General features: G+C 49.8%; 1 protein-coding gene across 3 annotated transcripts in view; it reads left to right on the top strand.

Moving 5' to 3' along the window:
• The window catches only part of LARGE1 (LARGE xylosyl- and glucuronyltransferase 1), a 354,609-nt gene that overhangs the window by 220,953 nt on the left and 117,468 nt on the right, over positions 1–16,188 (top strand). For all 3 annotated transcript variants that reach the window (XM_075602524.1, XM_075602522.1, XM_075602523.1), the window contains one exon: positions 8,252–8,423. In XM_075602524.1, coding sequence (XP_075458639.1) covers positions 8,252–8,423 — 172 coding nt within the window. The remainder of the gene's footprint in view (positions 1–8,251; positions 8,424–16,188) is intronic.

Here is a 16,188-nt window from a genome sequence, read left to right on the forward strand (position 1 = left end):
ATTGTACTGTCATGAACTTTAACATTTAACATGCTAACTGAGGCCTGTAGAGTCTGAGATGTAACTCTTGGGTTTTTTGCATTTTCTCTGAGCATTGCACGGTCTGACCTTGGGGTGAATTTGCTGGGACGTCCACTCCTGGGATGATTGGCAACTGTCTTGAATGTTTTCCACTTTTGAATAATCTTTCTCACTGTATAATGATGGACTTTAAATTGTTTGGAAATGGCCTTATAACCCTTCCCAGATTGATGAGCAGCAACAATTGCTAACACACACCTGAATGCTCCAGACCAGCAAACTGCTAAAACTTCGGCTTTCATAGAGGTGGTCACATCAATTAATCAAGGGCATTTGATTAGCAGCACCTGGCTTCTACTTAGCATCTTAATTCATATGGAAGCAGTAAGGGTGTACAGGTACTTAGTTTTTCACACATGGCTTCTCCATTTTGGCTTTATTTTTGTTAAATAAATCATGACACGGTGTAATATGTCATGTGTTGTTGTTCATCTGAGGTTGTATTTACCTAATTTTAAGACCTGCTAAGGAACAGATGATTGTTATTATGTCCTGTAAACCATAATTTTCACACAACTGTGTATGTTTGTTTATATCTAGCTATCTATATATTTCTCAAACCATCGTATGTGTGTTTGCCTGTCTGTATGTGTGTTCCCTGTGTCTAGGGGCAATCGCATTGGACCTTTGGCCCGTCACTCCGCCTCAGGCCAATCCGCCTCAGGCCAATGAGATTGCTCCCTTGGCCCGCCCGCCCCCGCACACCTCTCATTGGCACCGACACCACTGCCTCAGGCCAATGACATAGCTCCCTTGGCCCCACGCCCGCCCCCGCACACCTCTCATTGGCCTGCGGCCAACACATCGACCCCACTACCACACTCTCCCAGCCCTCACTGAGCTTTGGGAACGCTTCACAGCACCTAACCCTCACTGCTCTGGGAACGCTTCACAGCTCTTACCTCTTAACCCACAAAACCCTCACCGCCTGATACCACCAAAAGAACTGCGGAATCAGGTAGAGACTCTTAGCTATATATATATTGTTTTCACCACTGCAACACTACCCACCCTCACACAACACCGCACGATCACCTACACACGGAGCGGACACCGACGGCCACCACCTCTTAACAACCACCCCCCCACTCATCCCCCCACCAATGCAGACCACGACCGCACGCCAGACCTCTCCCGGTACCGCAGCCCCTCTACCACCCGCACACACTCCTGCCTAACCTGCCAACACCCCTCCCCTTCACCTCAACACAACGCCGGAACGCACGTTCCCCGCAAAAACACCACACCCCCAGCAAACATACACACTCTGCTACTCACTCACCGCCACATTACCTGATCGCCACCGGACAATGCCCACATCTCCTCTACTAGCACGCAACACACTCCCCCCCTCCGGAGGCCGCAACAACACCCTCAGCTAGCCCGCAAGCCCCCCCTCCCCCAGACTCCAGTAGCCCGCAACACACTGCTACTCACTTTCACCGACACCACCGGACAACACAGTCCCCCCTCTGGAGCCCACAACACACCCTCCTCTAGCACGCAACCCCCCCCCCCAACACACACATGCTCCTGTGAGAAAATGGTGCTCCACCTCTCTGATGTCCACCCCCTTACCTCATGGCGCCTTCACACTCCCTCTGCCTTCCCGCCCGCTCCGGCCGCCTTCACGCCCGATACATCTGTCCCCATCATCATCACCACGCTCCCCGATTAAAATGTCCGCCTTCCTGGCTGCTCCGCGCTCAGCAGTCTCTGCCAAAATGGCTGCCTCCCACCCGCTCCGCGCTCAGCAGGCCGCTGTGTCGGAAAATGGACGCCTTCACGATACACAATCGACATCCCTCCGTCTTCCCGCCTGATCCGCAGGCCGCTTACTGTCTGCACCACGGCAGCACGAGGGGAGGGGGCCCTGCGACGTCGCACTGGTCTGAACACTGGCGCCGCCTTTCCTACCCCCAAACCCCCCTCCTCTCTCCACCGGCACTAACCTCCAAAGGTGGAGAGGGGGGGGGGGAACACGCGCAGGGGACAGGGGGGGGTGGAAACACCGCAAGGGACGGGGGGAGCAAGCACCGGGGACAGGGGGGGGAACTGATTGCCTGGGACGGGAAGGGGGAACTCAAACCCACCTAACATTCACACACACCCACCCACCCTCCCCCCCAAAAAAAATCACACCCACCCCCCCAAGATTTACCCTCCCAAGATTCAGGCCCCCCACACACACAGCTAAGATTCACCCCCCCCCCCACACCCAGCCACCCAGAATTCACAACCCCCACCCACCATTCACCCACCCCCCACCTTCCATTCATCCCCCCACCCACCCAAAATTCACCCCTCACAAACCCAAAATTCACCCCCCCCTCACCCACCCACCAAAAATTCACCCCCCCCAAGCACCCACCCAAGATTCTCCCCCCACCACCCACCCAAGATTCACCAACCCAAGATTTACCCCCCTCCCCCCCCCCCCCACAAAACAATTATTAGAGATTCACATCCCGGGCAACGCCAGGTCTCTCAGCTAGTATATATGTGTGTGTGTGTGTGTGTGTGTGTGTGTGTGTGTGTGTGTGTGTGTGTGTGTGTGTGTGTGTGTGTGTGTGTGTGTGTGTGTGTATATATACACACACACACACACACACGTTATTGTGGGTAAAAAAAGTGACAAAAACCCACCACAGTAAAGCATTTACTAGCAAATGGAAATATTACTGTATGCTCATTTGCATGTCTTAGACAGGTCTGCAACCCGCCTTTCACCATTATCCCCTAGCACACAGTGCTTCCACTGCAGCAAGGTATTCTGGGAAATGACATGCAAATGAGCACACAATGCCACCTTTTGCTTCAAAACCATATGACATGGTCCCCTATAAGCTCATGCGTGCTGCATTTCACAGCTTTTGAGCACAGCCTGGGTTATGATGCATAGCCAGTAAACCCACCCACAGACAGACTGTTTTGACCTTAATGGGTCTCATCAGTGAGGGGGAAGCACTGTGTGCTGGGGGATAATGGTGAAAGACAGGGTTGCAGACCTGTCTAAGACATGCAACACAAGGAAATAATAAATACCACCACACAAAATATATTATATTAGTATGGTGTTACATATCAACATTTTGATCACCAGAGGGGCCATTATGAGCTCAACTCCCTCACTCTCTGGAGACCAACATGTTTTACATGATGTTGCTATTATGTATATTCTATGATATTGCTGTGTGTGCTGGTATTTATTCCATGTCTTTATTACATGCAACTAGATCTGAACCATTTGAAAATATTTCTCTTTTTGAGTGTGGTCCCCATTTTGTGAATTCTTGACTATTAGTAGCCATATATATAACCAGCCGGAGTACTGTGCTGCTAGCATATATACACTCGTCATTGGTATCATGGAGATGCTATGGAAATATGTTATAGTAACAATGAAACAGGATTTATGGTCCATCAGGACTGTACTTCATTCCATCTGGTCTCCATGGCTATGACATCAGAAATCAATTTTTTTATCAACATAATATTTCTACAAGGTTCAAGGACCCGAGTCCTAAGTGAGGGTTTTATGGTTGTACAACCTTGTGATGAAATACTTCTATTGTGCACTGAAGTTTGACGTTGGGAATGAGTGAGACCCATTTCAAATGTGTGAGAACTGACACTGCTGTCTCAACAGATCAGGTCTTATGATCGTTTTAATATTGCGGCGTCTCTGATGATGTCATCTCAGAAGATGCCACTTTTTAACTAACATATTTTTATGCTGCTGCAGTGGTCCCTACCTTTCCTTGTTGGGAAGTATTTTCCAGGAGACAGCAGTATGTTTGGTAGTGTTAAATAAACACTTTTTATACTTATAAGAGAAAATGGTTGTACTGCCTATGCCAGTGGTTTTCAACCTTTTTTTGGTTAAGGGACCCTAGGATTAGGTTATGAAATTCTGGACAACCACAACCCTCTCCCACCTCCGTCTCTCCGTCTCTCTCCCCCCTTCAATTCTCTCTCTCTCTCTCTCTCCCCCCCCCCTTATTTTTCCCCCTTACACTCCCTCCCTCTCTTTTCCCTCCTTAAACTCTCCCCGCTCCCCTCTTTCACTATCTCCTCGTCTCTCTTCCCACCTCCCCCCATACACAATAACCTTCCATACACCCAATAGCCCCCCTCCATAACACACAATAGCCACCCCCACACCCCATCCATGTAACACACACACATGCACCTCTTACCTTGGGGCTTGCTGTGCTGTGCCGGTCAGCAGCTCCCTCCTCCTGCCGGTCAGAAGTTGGATGCAACTTCCATTGCTGACAGGACGGAGAGGAGGGATAGCAGTGATCGGCTGGTTGGGTTGCTGCTTGTGGGGTGCTGCCCGACCTGGGACAGTTGGGACAGTTGTCCCAGCTCTCCCACACTGATGGCCGCAGAACCCCTGAGGAGTGCCTGCGGAACCCCCATTGAAAATCTCTGGCCTATACATACAAGAAGCTTTGGGGGGTTGGAACTGTTTATTTCTGTTTTGGTAATTTTAGGATCTTTCAGTTCTCAAGATATCTGGACATATAAGCATCAAGCATACTTGCCCAGTGGATACTAAGTGGCCACCTTGCTCAGCCAGCCAATAACATTATTTGACGATAACGTTGCTGATTTTTACGTGCCCTTGTTGCCACGTGTTTTCTTTTGTGCGTCAGAAATCATCATGAAAAACTGCAGTATATTGTAATTATCACAGAAACCAGGAGGTCCCCAGAGGTCGGGGGATTGTGGATCCATGGACACCCCAGTAAGGTCATATGGGGATTATTGCTTTAAGTGCAAACATGTTTTGTAGCAATGCATTCAGCTCTTGAAATGTTGCTCCAGGACAAGAAGTGCTTCACCGGAAGTCATACTGTATATCAAAGATACTTTGGTAACAGTGTAATTCCCAACGATAGTGTCATTTAGTGCTATTTTTTTCTGTCCCACAATTCTTTGATAAATGCCTCTGTGACTGAGCGGCCTGTAGGCGAGGTCAGATATGAGTCCACACATGCACTTTTGGGTAAACCATAATATTTGAGTGGTTTTATTTGCCACAAAAACAACAAACATTGGGGATACTGCCCCTTTAAGGCAAAACAAATCCTAAAACAAACACCTATTCTCTTTTAGGGAAACTAAATAAACATTACTCCGGCCCTTTCTAACTGGGCCGCCAGTTAAGCGGGTTACCAACCCCAAAACATATAACACAGTACCAAGACCAGAGAACAATATAGAAAGTCTTATCTGTGTGTTCTGGTCCGGCATCTCCGATTTCTCTAGGGACTTTTACTCCCAGTAAGTCTTTTGCCCTATTTATTTACAGGCTTCTCTGCTGTGTGGGGCTTTGGGTTCCCCACTATTGCCAGGCAAACCCCTCTGGTCAACAAGCCTGGATCCCTGCGGGCGGGAGCTCTGTTGTCTGTGTTCCTCTAACAGACTCCAACAGGGACACCGACAACAGCTACTTCCTGCTTTTTATCCCCTGCTCAATCTGGTGTTTCACTTCCCACTTGCATGAAACCCGACACCAGTGCAGTTTCCCGTCCTGTAAATGGTGTTTAACTCCTTGACTCCCTTACAGCCTCTTTATAACATTATCACAAAGCATGCATTACAAGGTATTCAGGGTTTCCTCAATGTAAATAAAATGAGCGCTTCCAAGCACAATCATTTGTGATGTGTGTGAGTGCATGTGTGCAAGTGCCTATCTGAGGATAACAGAATGTAAATAGAGAAAAGAAATCCCTTAATAGCGAAGTAATAATGAAGTATTACTAAATGTTAAAACTTAATGTTTATTACTAGGCATAACTAAAATAATTACACCAATAACATAAAACAAAACAAATACAGGTGCTCTTAAATACAGTGAGTTTAAAAGGGTGTTCGTTTAGTAATACTTAATTATTACTTCGGTAGTATTGCACCATTAAAGCTGCAGTTCAGTCAATATCCTGTATGTGTGTTTTTTTTTTAATAAATCAGTTCTGTAGTAAGAAAAAATACTTTTAGCATTTTCTGTTTTAAAAAAAACAACTTTGAAAGACCAATTTTCTTGTATTCTATTTTAACAGCCATTTGCTAAGGCACTGCCCCTTCATGTCCTGTCACAAGCCCTGGCACACCCCTTTGTCAGCCCTGCCCTCCCTCTAGCACATGTCAGTGCAGGAGTGCTCATGAATATTCATGAGCTTCCACTGAGAGACAGAAGCAGAAGAAAAACAGATCCCTTCACTAATTATGTCACCAAATTTCGCCTATCAATACATGGAGAACGAATTGACTTGCAGCTATGCAGTTCTTTAGGTAATTAGAGATTGCACACATGAAACTATTAAAGTAAAAAAAAAAAAAAAGACTGAACTGCAGCTTTAAGTGATTTATTTTCTCTATGCATATTCTGTTGTCCTCAGATATTCAGATATGTTATTCTCATAACATCCCTGGTTGCACACCCCTCTGCACACAGCACGTTTTGCGTTCGAGCGAGGTCTCTCTGTATCTGCCCGATGCATCTGCTTAAATGGGCTCCATGTGAATGGATATTCCAGGCAAAAGGTGACACAGTGTGTGCTCATTTGCATGTCATTTCCCAGAATCCCTTGCTGCAGTGGGAGCACTGTATGCTAGGTGATGATGGTTGAAAGGCAGGGGTGCAGGCCTGTCTATGACATGTGAATGTGCTCACAAGTGATATTCTTTATTGGCTATATGCTAACGGTGGAGGTTTTCTGTCGCCTTTTTCACCCACCATAACTTAAAATGTAATGGTATGTCCTGTATATCTGAGGAAATCGGACCATGACAACATAGGAACCCTTCAGTGGCGCAGTGCCATGATGTCTGAGACCATCTGTCAACAACATGTTCAAATTATGTCTACCTGTATCCTAATCAACAAATATTAGAGTGTAAGCTCTGCACGGCAGATATTGACAGTGTCTCCAAATTAACTGCCCAACTCTATCAATATGAATTCCATTCTGTTGTTTTCTCTATGGTTAACTGTTTTTAGAATGTTTTGTTAAGTATGTAATGGTTGAATTTTACAGAATTTTACTTTTAATCCTTTAAAAGTGTAATTTAAAAAATATATTTTAAAATACAAAAAAATCTTTTAAGGCATCAATTATCTACCGTAACCTATTAGGGACACATTATTTGTTGCATCAGTGCAAGATAGAAGAGCTTCCTCTAGCATTAATCATGTGCATTGATAATATTACCAATAAAATGTGTGTATTTATGGCTTTATTTGTATATATTTATATACGCACACAGAATAGAAATGGAGCTAAATCCCCCCTAACTAGATGATCATTAGCAGATCAATTATCAAACTTCCAGATGATTGTGAAATGTTGGTGGAACTCCAACCCTCTTCCCCCCCTTACATTCTCCCCCCTCACACTTTTCCCCATTACACTCTCCCCCCTCTCTTCCTCTCTTACACTCTAACCACCTCTCATCCCCCCTTACTCTCCCCCCTCCACCCCCTCTATCTCCCCCCTTACATTCTCCCCCCTCTCTTCCCACCTGTGTCCCCCCCTTACACTGTCCCCACCACTCTTCCCCCTTACACTCTCTCCCCTCTCTCTTCCCCCTTACACTCTCCCCCCTCTCTCTTCCCCCTTACACTCTCCCCCCTCTCACACTCTCCCCCTCTCTTCCCCCCTTACACTCTCCCCCTCTCTTCTACCCCTTACATTCTTTCCCCCTCTCTTCTCCCCCTTACACATTTCCCTCCTCTCATCCCCCCTTACACTCTTCCCCCTCTCATGCCCCCTTACACTCTTCCCCCTCTCATCCCCCCTCTCTTCTACCCCTTACACTCTTTCCCCCTCTCTTCTCTCCCTTACACTATTTCCCCCTCTTTCCCCTTACACTCTTCCTCCCTCTCATCCCCCCTTACACTCTTCCCCCCCCTTACACTCTTCCCTCCTTACACTCCCCCCCCCTTCTCTTCCCCCTTACATTCTCCCCCCTATCACACTATCCTGGCTTACGGCACCGATAGGAGCAGTGCAGGGTCACGGCAATGTGGGGAGCTGCCCTGCCGCCGGGCCTGGAACAGCTGGGAGAGTTGTCCCAGCTCTCCCCCTCTGGGTACTCGCGAATCCCCAGTGAAAAATGACTGCTCTAATCACTTGTCTTTGTTTTTTACTCTCTATAGTCGGAAGTGTCCTGGATCCCAAACAAACACTACTCAGGTATATACGGGCTGATGAAACTAGTGCTGACCAAGACCCTGCCCTCCAACCTGGAACGGGTCATCGTCCTGGACACTGACATCACCTTCGCCACCGACATTGCTGAGCTCTGGGCTGTCTTTCACAAGTTCAAAGGTCAGAACCTAAATTCTCTTTTTTTCTGCTTGAATGATTTAATCTTTGACTCGTGTGCTTCAACATACAGTATATGTGTGTTTCTATCTCTCTGATTGTCTATCTACAGTATATCAATCCCCCACCCCCACGGCAAATTCCCTACGTGCAGGTATATGTTTATATACGTGTGTATATCTATCTAGCTATATGTGTGTATATCTACATGTCTATAGATACCCATAGGTGTATGTGTGCACCATGATCCAGAGGATCGATGGATACCTATAAATATATATGCATGTACACACTGAGTTCAGGGAAAAAAGGACCCCTTTAGTTTTTCATCATATATACACACATTTCTCGCTCAATCCCCATGAAAATGTGCACAATTGTATGTTTGTTATGTAGATTAACACTATAAAAGAAGCACAATGTAGACAATTAACTGATGTTAATTAAATTAATGTACTGTATAATGTCAGCAAGTGCCAGGTACACTGCGGTAGGTTCATGTTCATTAAAACGAGAAATAGGAGTTTTTCCTTTGTAGCTCGTGAATGTGTTAAACTGTTCTAATCTAGTCTGAAACACTAAAATTACTATAAAGTTTGAGTTCAAAGTGTGGTTCATAGTGTGTGTTCAAAATGTCCTCGTTCTGCTGAAACGTGCGCCCGACGACGAGAGCGCCGCTGCCTGATTGCATAATGGATAACGCGTTGATCCAGCTGCTCGCACTCTTGAATGATATGTTGTTTTGCGAATCTGTTTTTTCCGTCCTCCTAGCGGCCGTCCTTCATCAGGAAACATTTTATGTCAGCGTTTTGGACCGTAATTCTCGCTCTGTCTCACGCACTTTATAACGTGCTTATTTTCTGCGCTAAACACCATTTTGTAACTATGCACTTGATGAGGTCATCACGCCGTCACCAATTCCAAAGAATATTTCTTAGATTATCAAATCATTCTTAAATGTCATAACCTACTGTGACAGAACTCTAATTGCTCACATTTTCATGAATATTGAGTGTTTTGTCTGCAAGATATGACGAAAAATTATAGGGGTCCCGTTTTTTCTGAACACTGTGTGTGTGTGTGGTATGGTGTGTGTATATATATATATATATATATATATATATACAGCTAAACCCCGTTATAACGCGGGTCTCGGGGTCCACCCCAAGACCACCGCGTTACTAACGGGGTCGCGAGAAAAAAAAATGGCCGCCGCGCTTTAGCGCATATTCATCCCGCGGGACAGGAGATGGGAGCGGGCATGTCCCTCCGCTCCCCGCTTCCCCCTGTCACCGCGGGACAGGCCGCGGGGCAGGAGATGGGAGCGGGGATGTCTCTCCTGTCCCCGCTTCCCCCTGTCACCTCGGAACAGGCCGCGGGGCAGGAGATGGGAGCGGGGATGTCCCTCCTGTCCCCGCTTCCCCCTGTCACCTCGGGACAGGCCGCGGGGCAGGAGATGGGAGCGGGGATGTCCCTCCTGTCCCCGCTTCACCCTGTCACCGCGGGACAGGCCGCGGGGCAGGAGATGGGAGCGGGGATGTCCCTCCTGTCCCCGCTTCCCCCTGTCACCTCGGGACAGGCCGCGGGGCAGGAGATGGGAGCGGGGATGTCCCTCCTGTCCCCGCTTCACCCTGTCACCGCGGGACAGGCCGCGGGGCAGGAGATGGGAGTGGGGATGTCCCTCAGGTCGCCGCTTACCTCAGAACCATGCTGCCTGCATGGAGGTTGTAGCGGGGGGTTTCTTCTCCCCACCGCTGTCCCCGGTGCTCCCGCTGCCTGCGCGGGAGGAGGGGGGGGGAGCGGGTGGTGGTGCTGGTCGCGGCCCGTCTGTGTAGAGTGAGAGAGTGTGTGTGTATGTATATATGGGAGAGAAAGTGTGTGTGTGTATATGGGTGTGTGAGTGTGGGTAAGTGTCTGTGAGTGTGTGTAAGTGTCTGAGTGTGTGTGTAAGTGTGTGTAAGTGTGTGTGAGTGTGTGTGAGTGTCTGTGAGTGTGTAAGTGTGTGTGAGTGTGTGTGAGTGTGTGTGAGTGTCTGTGAGTGTCTGTGAGTGTCTAAGTGTGTGTAAGTGTGTGTGAGTGTGTGTGAGTGTCTGTGAGTGTGTAAGTGTGTGTGAGTGTGTGTGAGTGTGTGTGAGTGTCTGTGAGTGTCTAAGTGTGTGTAAGTGTGTGTGAGTGTCTGTGAGTGTGTAAGTGTGTGTGAGTGTGTGTGAGTGTGTGTGAGTGTCTGTGAGTGTCTAAGTGTGTGTAAGTGTGTGTAAGTGTGTGTGAGTGTGTGTGAGTGTCTAAGTGTGTGTAAGTGTGTGTGTGTGTGTGTGTGTGTGAGTGTGTGTGAGTGTCTGTAAGTGTGCGTGAGTGTGCGTAAGTGTGTGTGAGTGTGCGTGAGTGTGGTCAGTGTGTGTGCAGTGTGTCAGTGTGAGCAATGAGCAGTGTGTGTGCAGTGTGCAGTGTGTGTGCAGTGTGGCAGTGAGCAATGAGCAGTGTGTGTGCAGTGAGTGTGTGCAGTGTGTCAGTGTGAGCAATGAGCAGTGTGTGTGCAGTGTGCAGTGTGTGTGCAGTGTGGCAGTGAGCAATGAGCAGTGTGTGTGCAGTGAGTGTGTGCAGTGTGTCAGTGTGAGCAATGAGCAGTGTGTGTGCAGTGTGCAGTGTGTGTGCAGTGTGGCAGTGTGAGCAATGAGCAGTGTGTGTGCAGTGAGTGTGTGCAGTGTGCAAAAAAAAAAATGTAAAAAAAAATTTTTCAAAAAATTTTTTTTTTTTTTTTTTTTTTTTTAAAAAACGGGAGCCACGGGAAAACCGCGTTATAACCGAATCGCGGTATAACGAGGCGCGTTATAACGGGGTTTAGCTGTATATATATATATATATACATACATACATACATACATACATACATACATACATATAAATAAACAAATGCCATATATGATTGCATATATAAAACAACCATTTTTAACATCCTGGCTTTTCCCACTAGCATTCTGTTTTATCCAGAGATGGCTCCAGCAATGATTAGACCTGTCTGTAACATTCTGCAGCCATATATTATAATAACAAAGAGACAGCAAGGATTTATGGCCCACCAGGGATGTCGTTCAACCCACCAGGTTTCCATGGAAATTGAGTTAGAAATAATTTTTTTTTTTTTTTTGCAAACATGATGTTACCACAAGGTTTGAAGGACTCAAGTGAGGGTGATTTGGGGAATCTGGACATAAAATATGGAATATTTATAACTTGTTAGGCTGAGTCCATAGTGACTTCAGCTGTGCGAAGGCGCGCTGAGGGAAAGCGGGTGCTTTCCCTGGCCTTAGTTCGCGCGCCGTCCGGGGGCGTGTCGGGGGGGGCGGGCCAGTGACGTCACGGAGCTGGTTCACCTTCATTGGGCAAACCGCTCACGTGACCAGACCTGCACTCCCGTGTGCGCTCAAACTAGAATTTTTTTTACGACCTACGCCTCCACACGCCTGCACAAGCCCCTGCTAAAGCCGCTCTCATTGCAGCTGCAGGGGCTCACTGACAAGCGTCAGCACGGGTCAGCGCCGAAGCACTGACCATGGACTCAGCCTAAGAGAGAGGCTGCACTGCAGCATTAGAGACCGCTGATGCTGGGAATAGGTGAAGCTGCCTTCCATTGAGACTCGGCGGAATGAGTGAGACTTCATCAACAGACCAACCCTCCTGGTCCTGGCACGTCAGGTCATGATAAGAGTGACATGTGTCTGATGTCCTGCCTGGTTCTACAACCTGTTTGGCTGCAAAGGGCGTACAGAACTTTCTAGAGCAGGAGTGGCCAACTCCAGTCCTCAAGGGCCACCAGCTATCCCTGTTTCAGCACAGGTCGCTCAATCAATGGCTCTGTCGCTGAGCCATTGATTGAGCGGCCTGGGCTGAAACAGGTCTTGGAGGACTTGAGGACTGGAGTTGGCCACCCCTGTCCTAGAGAGACCTGTCTGCATGTAGTCAACCTTAAATGATGCAATTGTAATCTCCCAGTTTTCTTTCCATCTTGTGGCCCTTTTTCTCCTGCCCCAATGGATTATGGGGAGGATCCTTGCAACCCGTTCATGCCAGAACACCAAACAGGAGCAGGAAAGGGTAAGGCAGAAGGGGAGGGGGATATTGTGCATATATAGAATAAAAATATTCAACCCCCTTTTTTAAAATATATTTGTATTTACATTTCTACTTCTGATCTATTTTATAGACGTGAAATGAAACGGCAGCAAATGCATTATATGCTCCAGTCTAGCGGGCGTCCCAGCCGTTGCTTTCTATCTCACACAATGTTGACGTGACTTACAGATAGACTTGCAGATATATAAGAGGCAGTAAAGGTTTTCTGGAAGGTTACATTAAGTGAAACGTATCAATGGCGACACATTTAAAATGCATCAACCAGATTCTGAAAATGAAAAACAGGGACACATAAAAAAATTATTAATACAACAAGTGGCATTACTAAAAAAATAATATTATAGTGATATTTATTTAATAGTGTCACCATTGATGCTGTATTATTCATTCTACCTCTCCCCATTTTCTCTCTCCCTTTCCTTCCCCCATTATCTCTCTCCATCCCTCTTCCCATTCTCTCTCCCCCCCATTCTCTCTCCTATTTTCTCATCCCCCAATTTTCTCTCGCTCTTCCCATCATTCTCTCTCTCCCCTCCCCCCAAGTCTCTGTCTCTCCCTTCCCTCCCCATTCTCTCTCTCCCTTCCTCCCCCATTCTCTCTCTCCCTTCCCTCCCCCATTCTCTCTCTCCCTTCCCTCCCCCATTCTAACTCTCCCTTCCCTCCCCCATTCTCCCTCTCCCTTCCCACCCCTCATTCTCTCCTTTTGTCCCCCTTCCCACCCATTCTCTCCCTTCCTTCCCACCTCCCATTCTCCCCATTCCCTCCCACCATTCTCTCACTCTCTCTCTCGTCCTCCGCTCCTCCATTCTCTCTCTCTCATTCCCCTCATCTATTCTCTCTTCCCCCATTCTCTCTCTCCCCCCCATTCTATCACCCCTCCCTCCTCCATTCTCTCTACTGCTCCAATTCTCTCTCTGACCTGCACAGACACACAGCCACTGACCTGAACAGACACAGACAGAACAACACAGACACACAGCTACTGACCTGCACAGACACACACAGCCACTGACCAGCACACACTGACCTGCACAGACACACACAGCCACTGACCAGCACACACTGACCTGCACAGACAGGCCTGCACAGACACCCAGCCACTGACCTGCACACACACACACACACACACACACAGCCACAGACCTGCACATACTGACCTGCACAGACACTCACACAGCCACTGACCTGCACACACACACACACACACACACAAAGCCACAGACCTGCACACACTGACCTGCACAGACACTCACACAGCCACTGACCTGCACAGACACACACACACATACAGTACCATACACAAAGACTGACCATCACACACACACACACACACACAAGCTCTGAGGAGCAGCCATGCCGAAACCGGGACATTTGAAATATTTTCACAAAATTGTCGGGACACCGGGACATATTCAGTAATCCGGGACTGTCACGGATAAACCGGGACATCTGGTCACCCTAATCAATCACCTTCACTTAGAAGGAGTAATTCATGCAATATGCTACACCCGTGTTTTTTTTTTTTATTAAATCCTTTCTGTAGTATTAGATACTTTTTTTACATTCAACGTAATGCTATTTTTAATGAGTTTTAAAATACTGCTATTTTTTTTATTTCTAGAGCAGGGGAGCGCAATCTATTTCCCCTGCGCCCCCCTGCCGGCTGTCCTCCTGTCCGCGCGCCCCGCTCCCTTCCTCCTCCTTACCGTGGTTCCGGTGACGCCGCGTGGCCATGGCGACGCATCTCCAGATGAACCACGGTAAGCGAGATTTACAGAGGCCTTCGCCGCTTCCCCGGCACTTCATTTAAGTGCCTTCGGGACGTGCGCGGGTCTCTGTAAACCCCGCGCCCCCCGCAGTTAATCTCAGGGGGTGCCCCCCACTACCCCAGTTTGCACACCGTTCTAGAGCACACCTCCCCAGCAGTGCAAGATCTTTGTAACATTTTCCTGCTTGTGATCATTTGTTGCCAATTTTCCCAGCCATTTCAGCTGCAAACTGTAACAGTAGATAATGTTACATCTACTATATATTTCTGAAATGTCTGTATGTTTGTCTGCATGCCCTGTGTCCCTAGGGCCAATCGCATTGCACCTTTGGCCTGTCACTCCACCTCAACACTGTCCCACCCCTCACCACACTGTCCCACCCCTCACTGACTCTCATTGGCCTTCGGCCAACACCACTGCCACACTGTCCCACCCCTCACCCCACTGTCCCACCCCTCACTGACTCACTCCACTGCCACACTGTCCCACCCCTCACCCCACTGTCCCACCCCTCAGTGACCTTTGGGAACGCTTCTAAGCACCTAACACTCACTGCTCACACTGCCTCTTACAAACACCCCCCTCCACCACCACCCCCCCCCCCCAACCTCATGCACCCCCCTCCACCACCACCCCCCTCAACCTCATGCACCCCCCTCCACCACCACCCCCCCAACCTCATGCACCCCCCTCCACCACCAACCCCCTCCACCACCACCCCCCTCAACCTCATGCACCCCCCTCCACCACCACCCCCCCAACCTCATGCACCCCCCCAACCTCATGCACCCCCTCCACCACCACCCCCCTCCACCACCACCCCCCCAACCTCATGCACCCCCCTCCACCACCACCCCCCTCAACCTCATGCACCCCCCTCCACCTCATGCACCCCCCTCCACCACCACCCCCCCCCAACCTCATGCACCCCCTCCACCACCACCCCCCCCCAACCTCATGCACACTACGAACGCACGCCACAGCTCTCCCGCTACTGCAGCCCATCAACCCCCCCTCACCCAAACATACAAACATACACGATGCTCCATCACCCCCCCCCCCCCTCACACGAACAGCAAACGCACGCTGCTGAACATACAACGCACGATGCTGCTCCGGAGCCTCTCACCCCCCCTCCTCACCCTCTGTCCGGCCGCCCCCACCCCCCCATCACGTGCGCCGCCCTGCACCGGCTCCGGACGGGAAGCGCGGCCCTCCTACCCCAGCCGCTCCCTTACCTCCCCGGCGCTACTTCCCGCTCAGGTAAGGCACTGCGCGTCCCGCCTCAGGCCCACTCGCGCCTCAGGCCCACCCGCGCAGCCTCGCGCCTCAGGCCCACCCGCGCAGCCTCGCGTCTCAGGCCCACACAGGGCGCTTCCTGCACGCGCCTCACTCAGCCGGACGGCACATCGGGGGACCAAGCGGCCGCCGGGGGGGGGGGGGGGAGCGCGAGTCACGGGGAACGGGGGGGGGGGGGGGCACCAGCCGAACCAGCAGGGGAGGGGGGGGGACATGCACATACATTAATTATCACAATACACATATGCCCACTGCTCTCCACCCCACCCACACTCCCCTTCCCCCCCACACTCCCCTCCCCCCCCACACTCCCCTTCCCCCCCACACTCCCCTTCCCCCCCACACTCCCCTTCCCCCCCACACACCCCTTCCCCCCCCACTCCCCTTCTCCCCCCCGCTCCCCTTCTCCTCCCCCCGCTCCCCTTCTCCTCCCCCCCGCTCCCCTTCTCCCCCCCCTTCTCCCCCCCCATTCCCCTTCTCCCCCCCCCGCTCCCCTGCTTCCCCCCGCCGCTCCCCTTCTTCCCCCCCCGCTCCCCTTCTTCCCCCCCGCTCCCCTTCTTCCCCCCCCC

The sequence above is a fragment of the Ascaphus truei genome, chromosome 5 (genome assembly GCF_040206685.1).
Source record: "Ascaphus truei isolate aAscTru1 chromosome 5, aAscTru1.hap1, whole genome shotgun sequence".
NCBI lineage: Eukaryota > Metazoa > Chordata > Amphibia > Anura > Ascaphidae > Ascaphus > Ascaphus truei.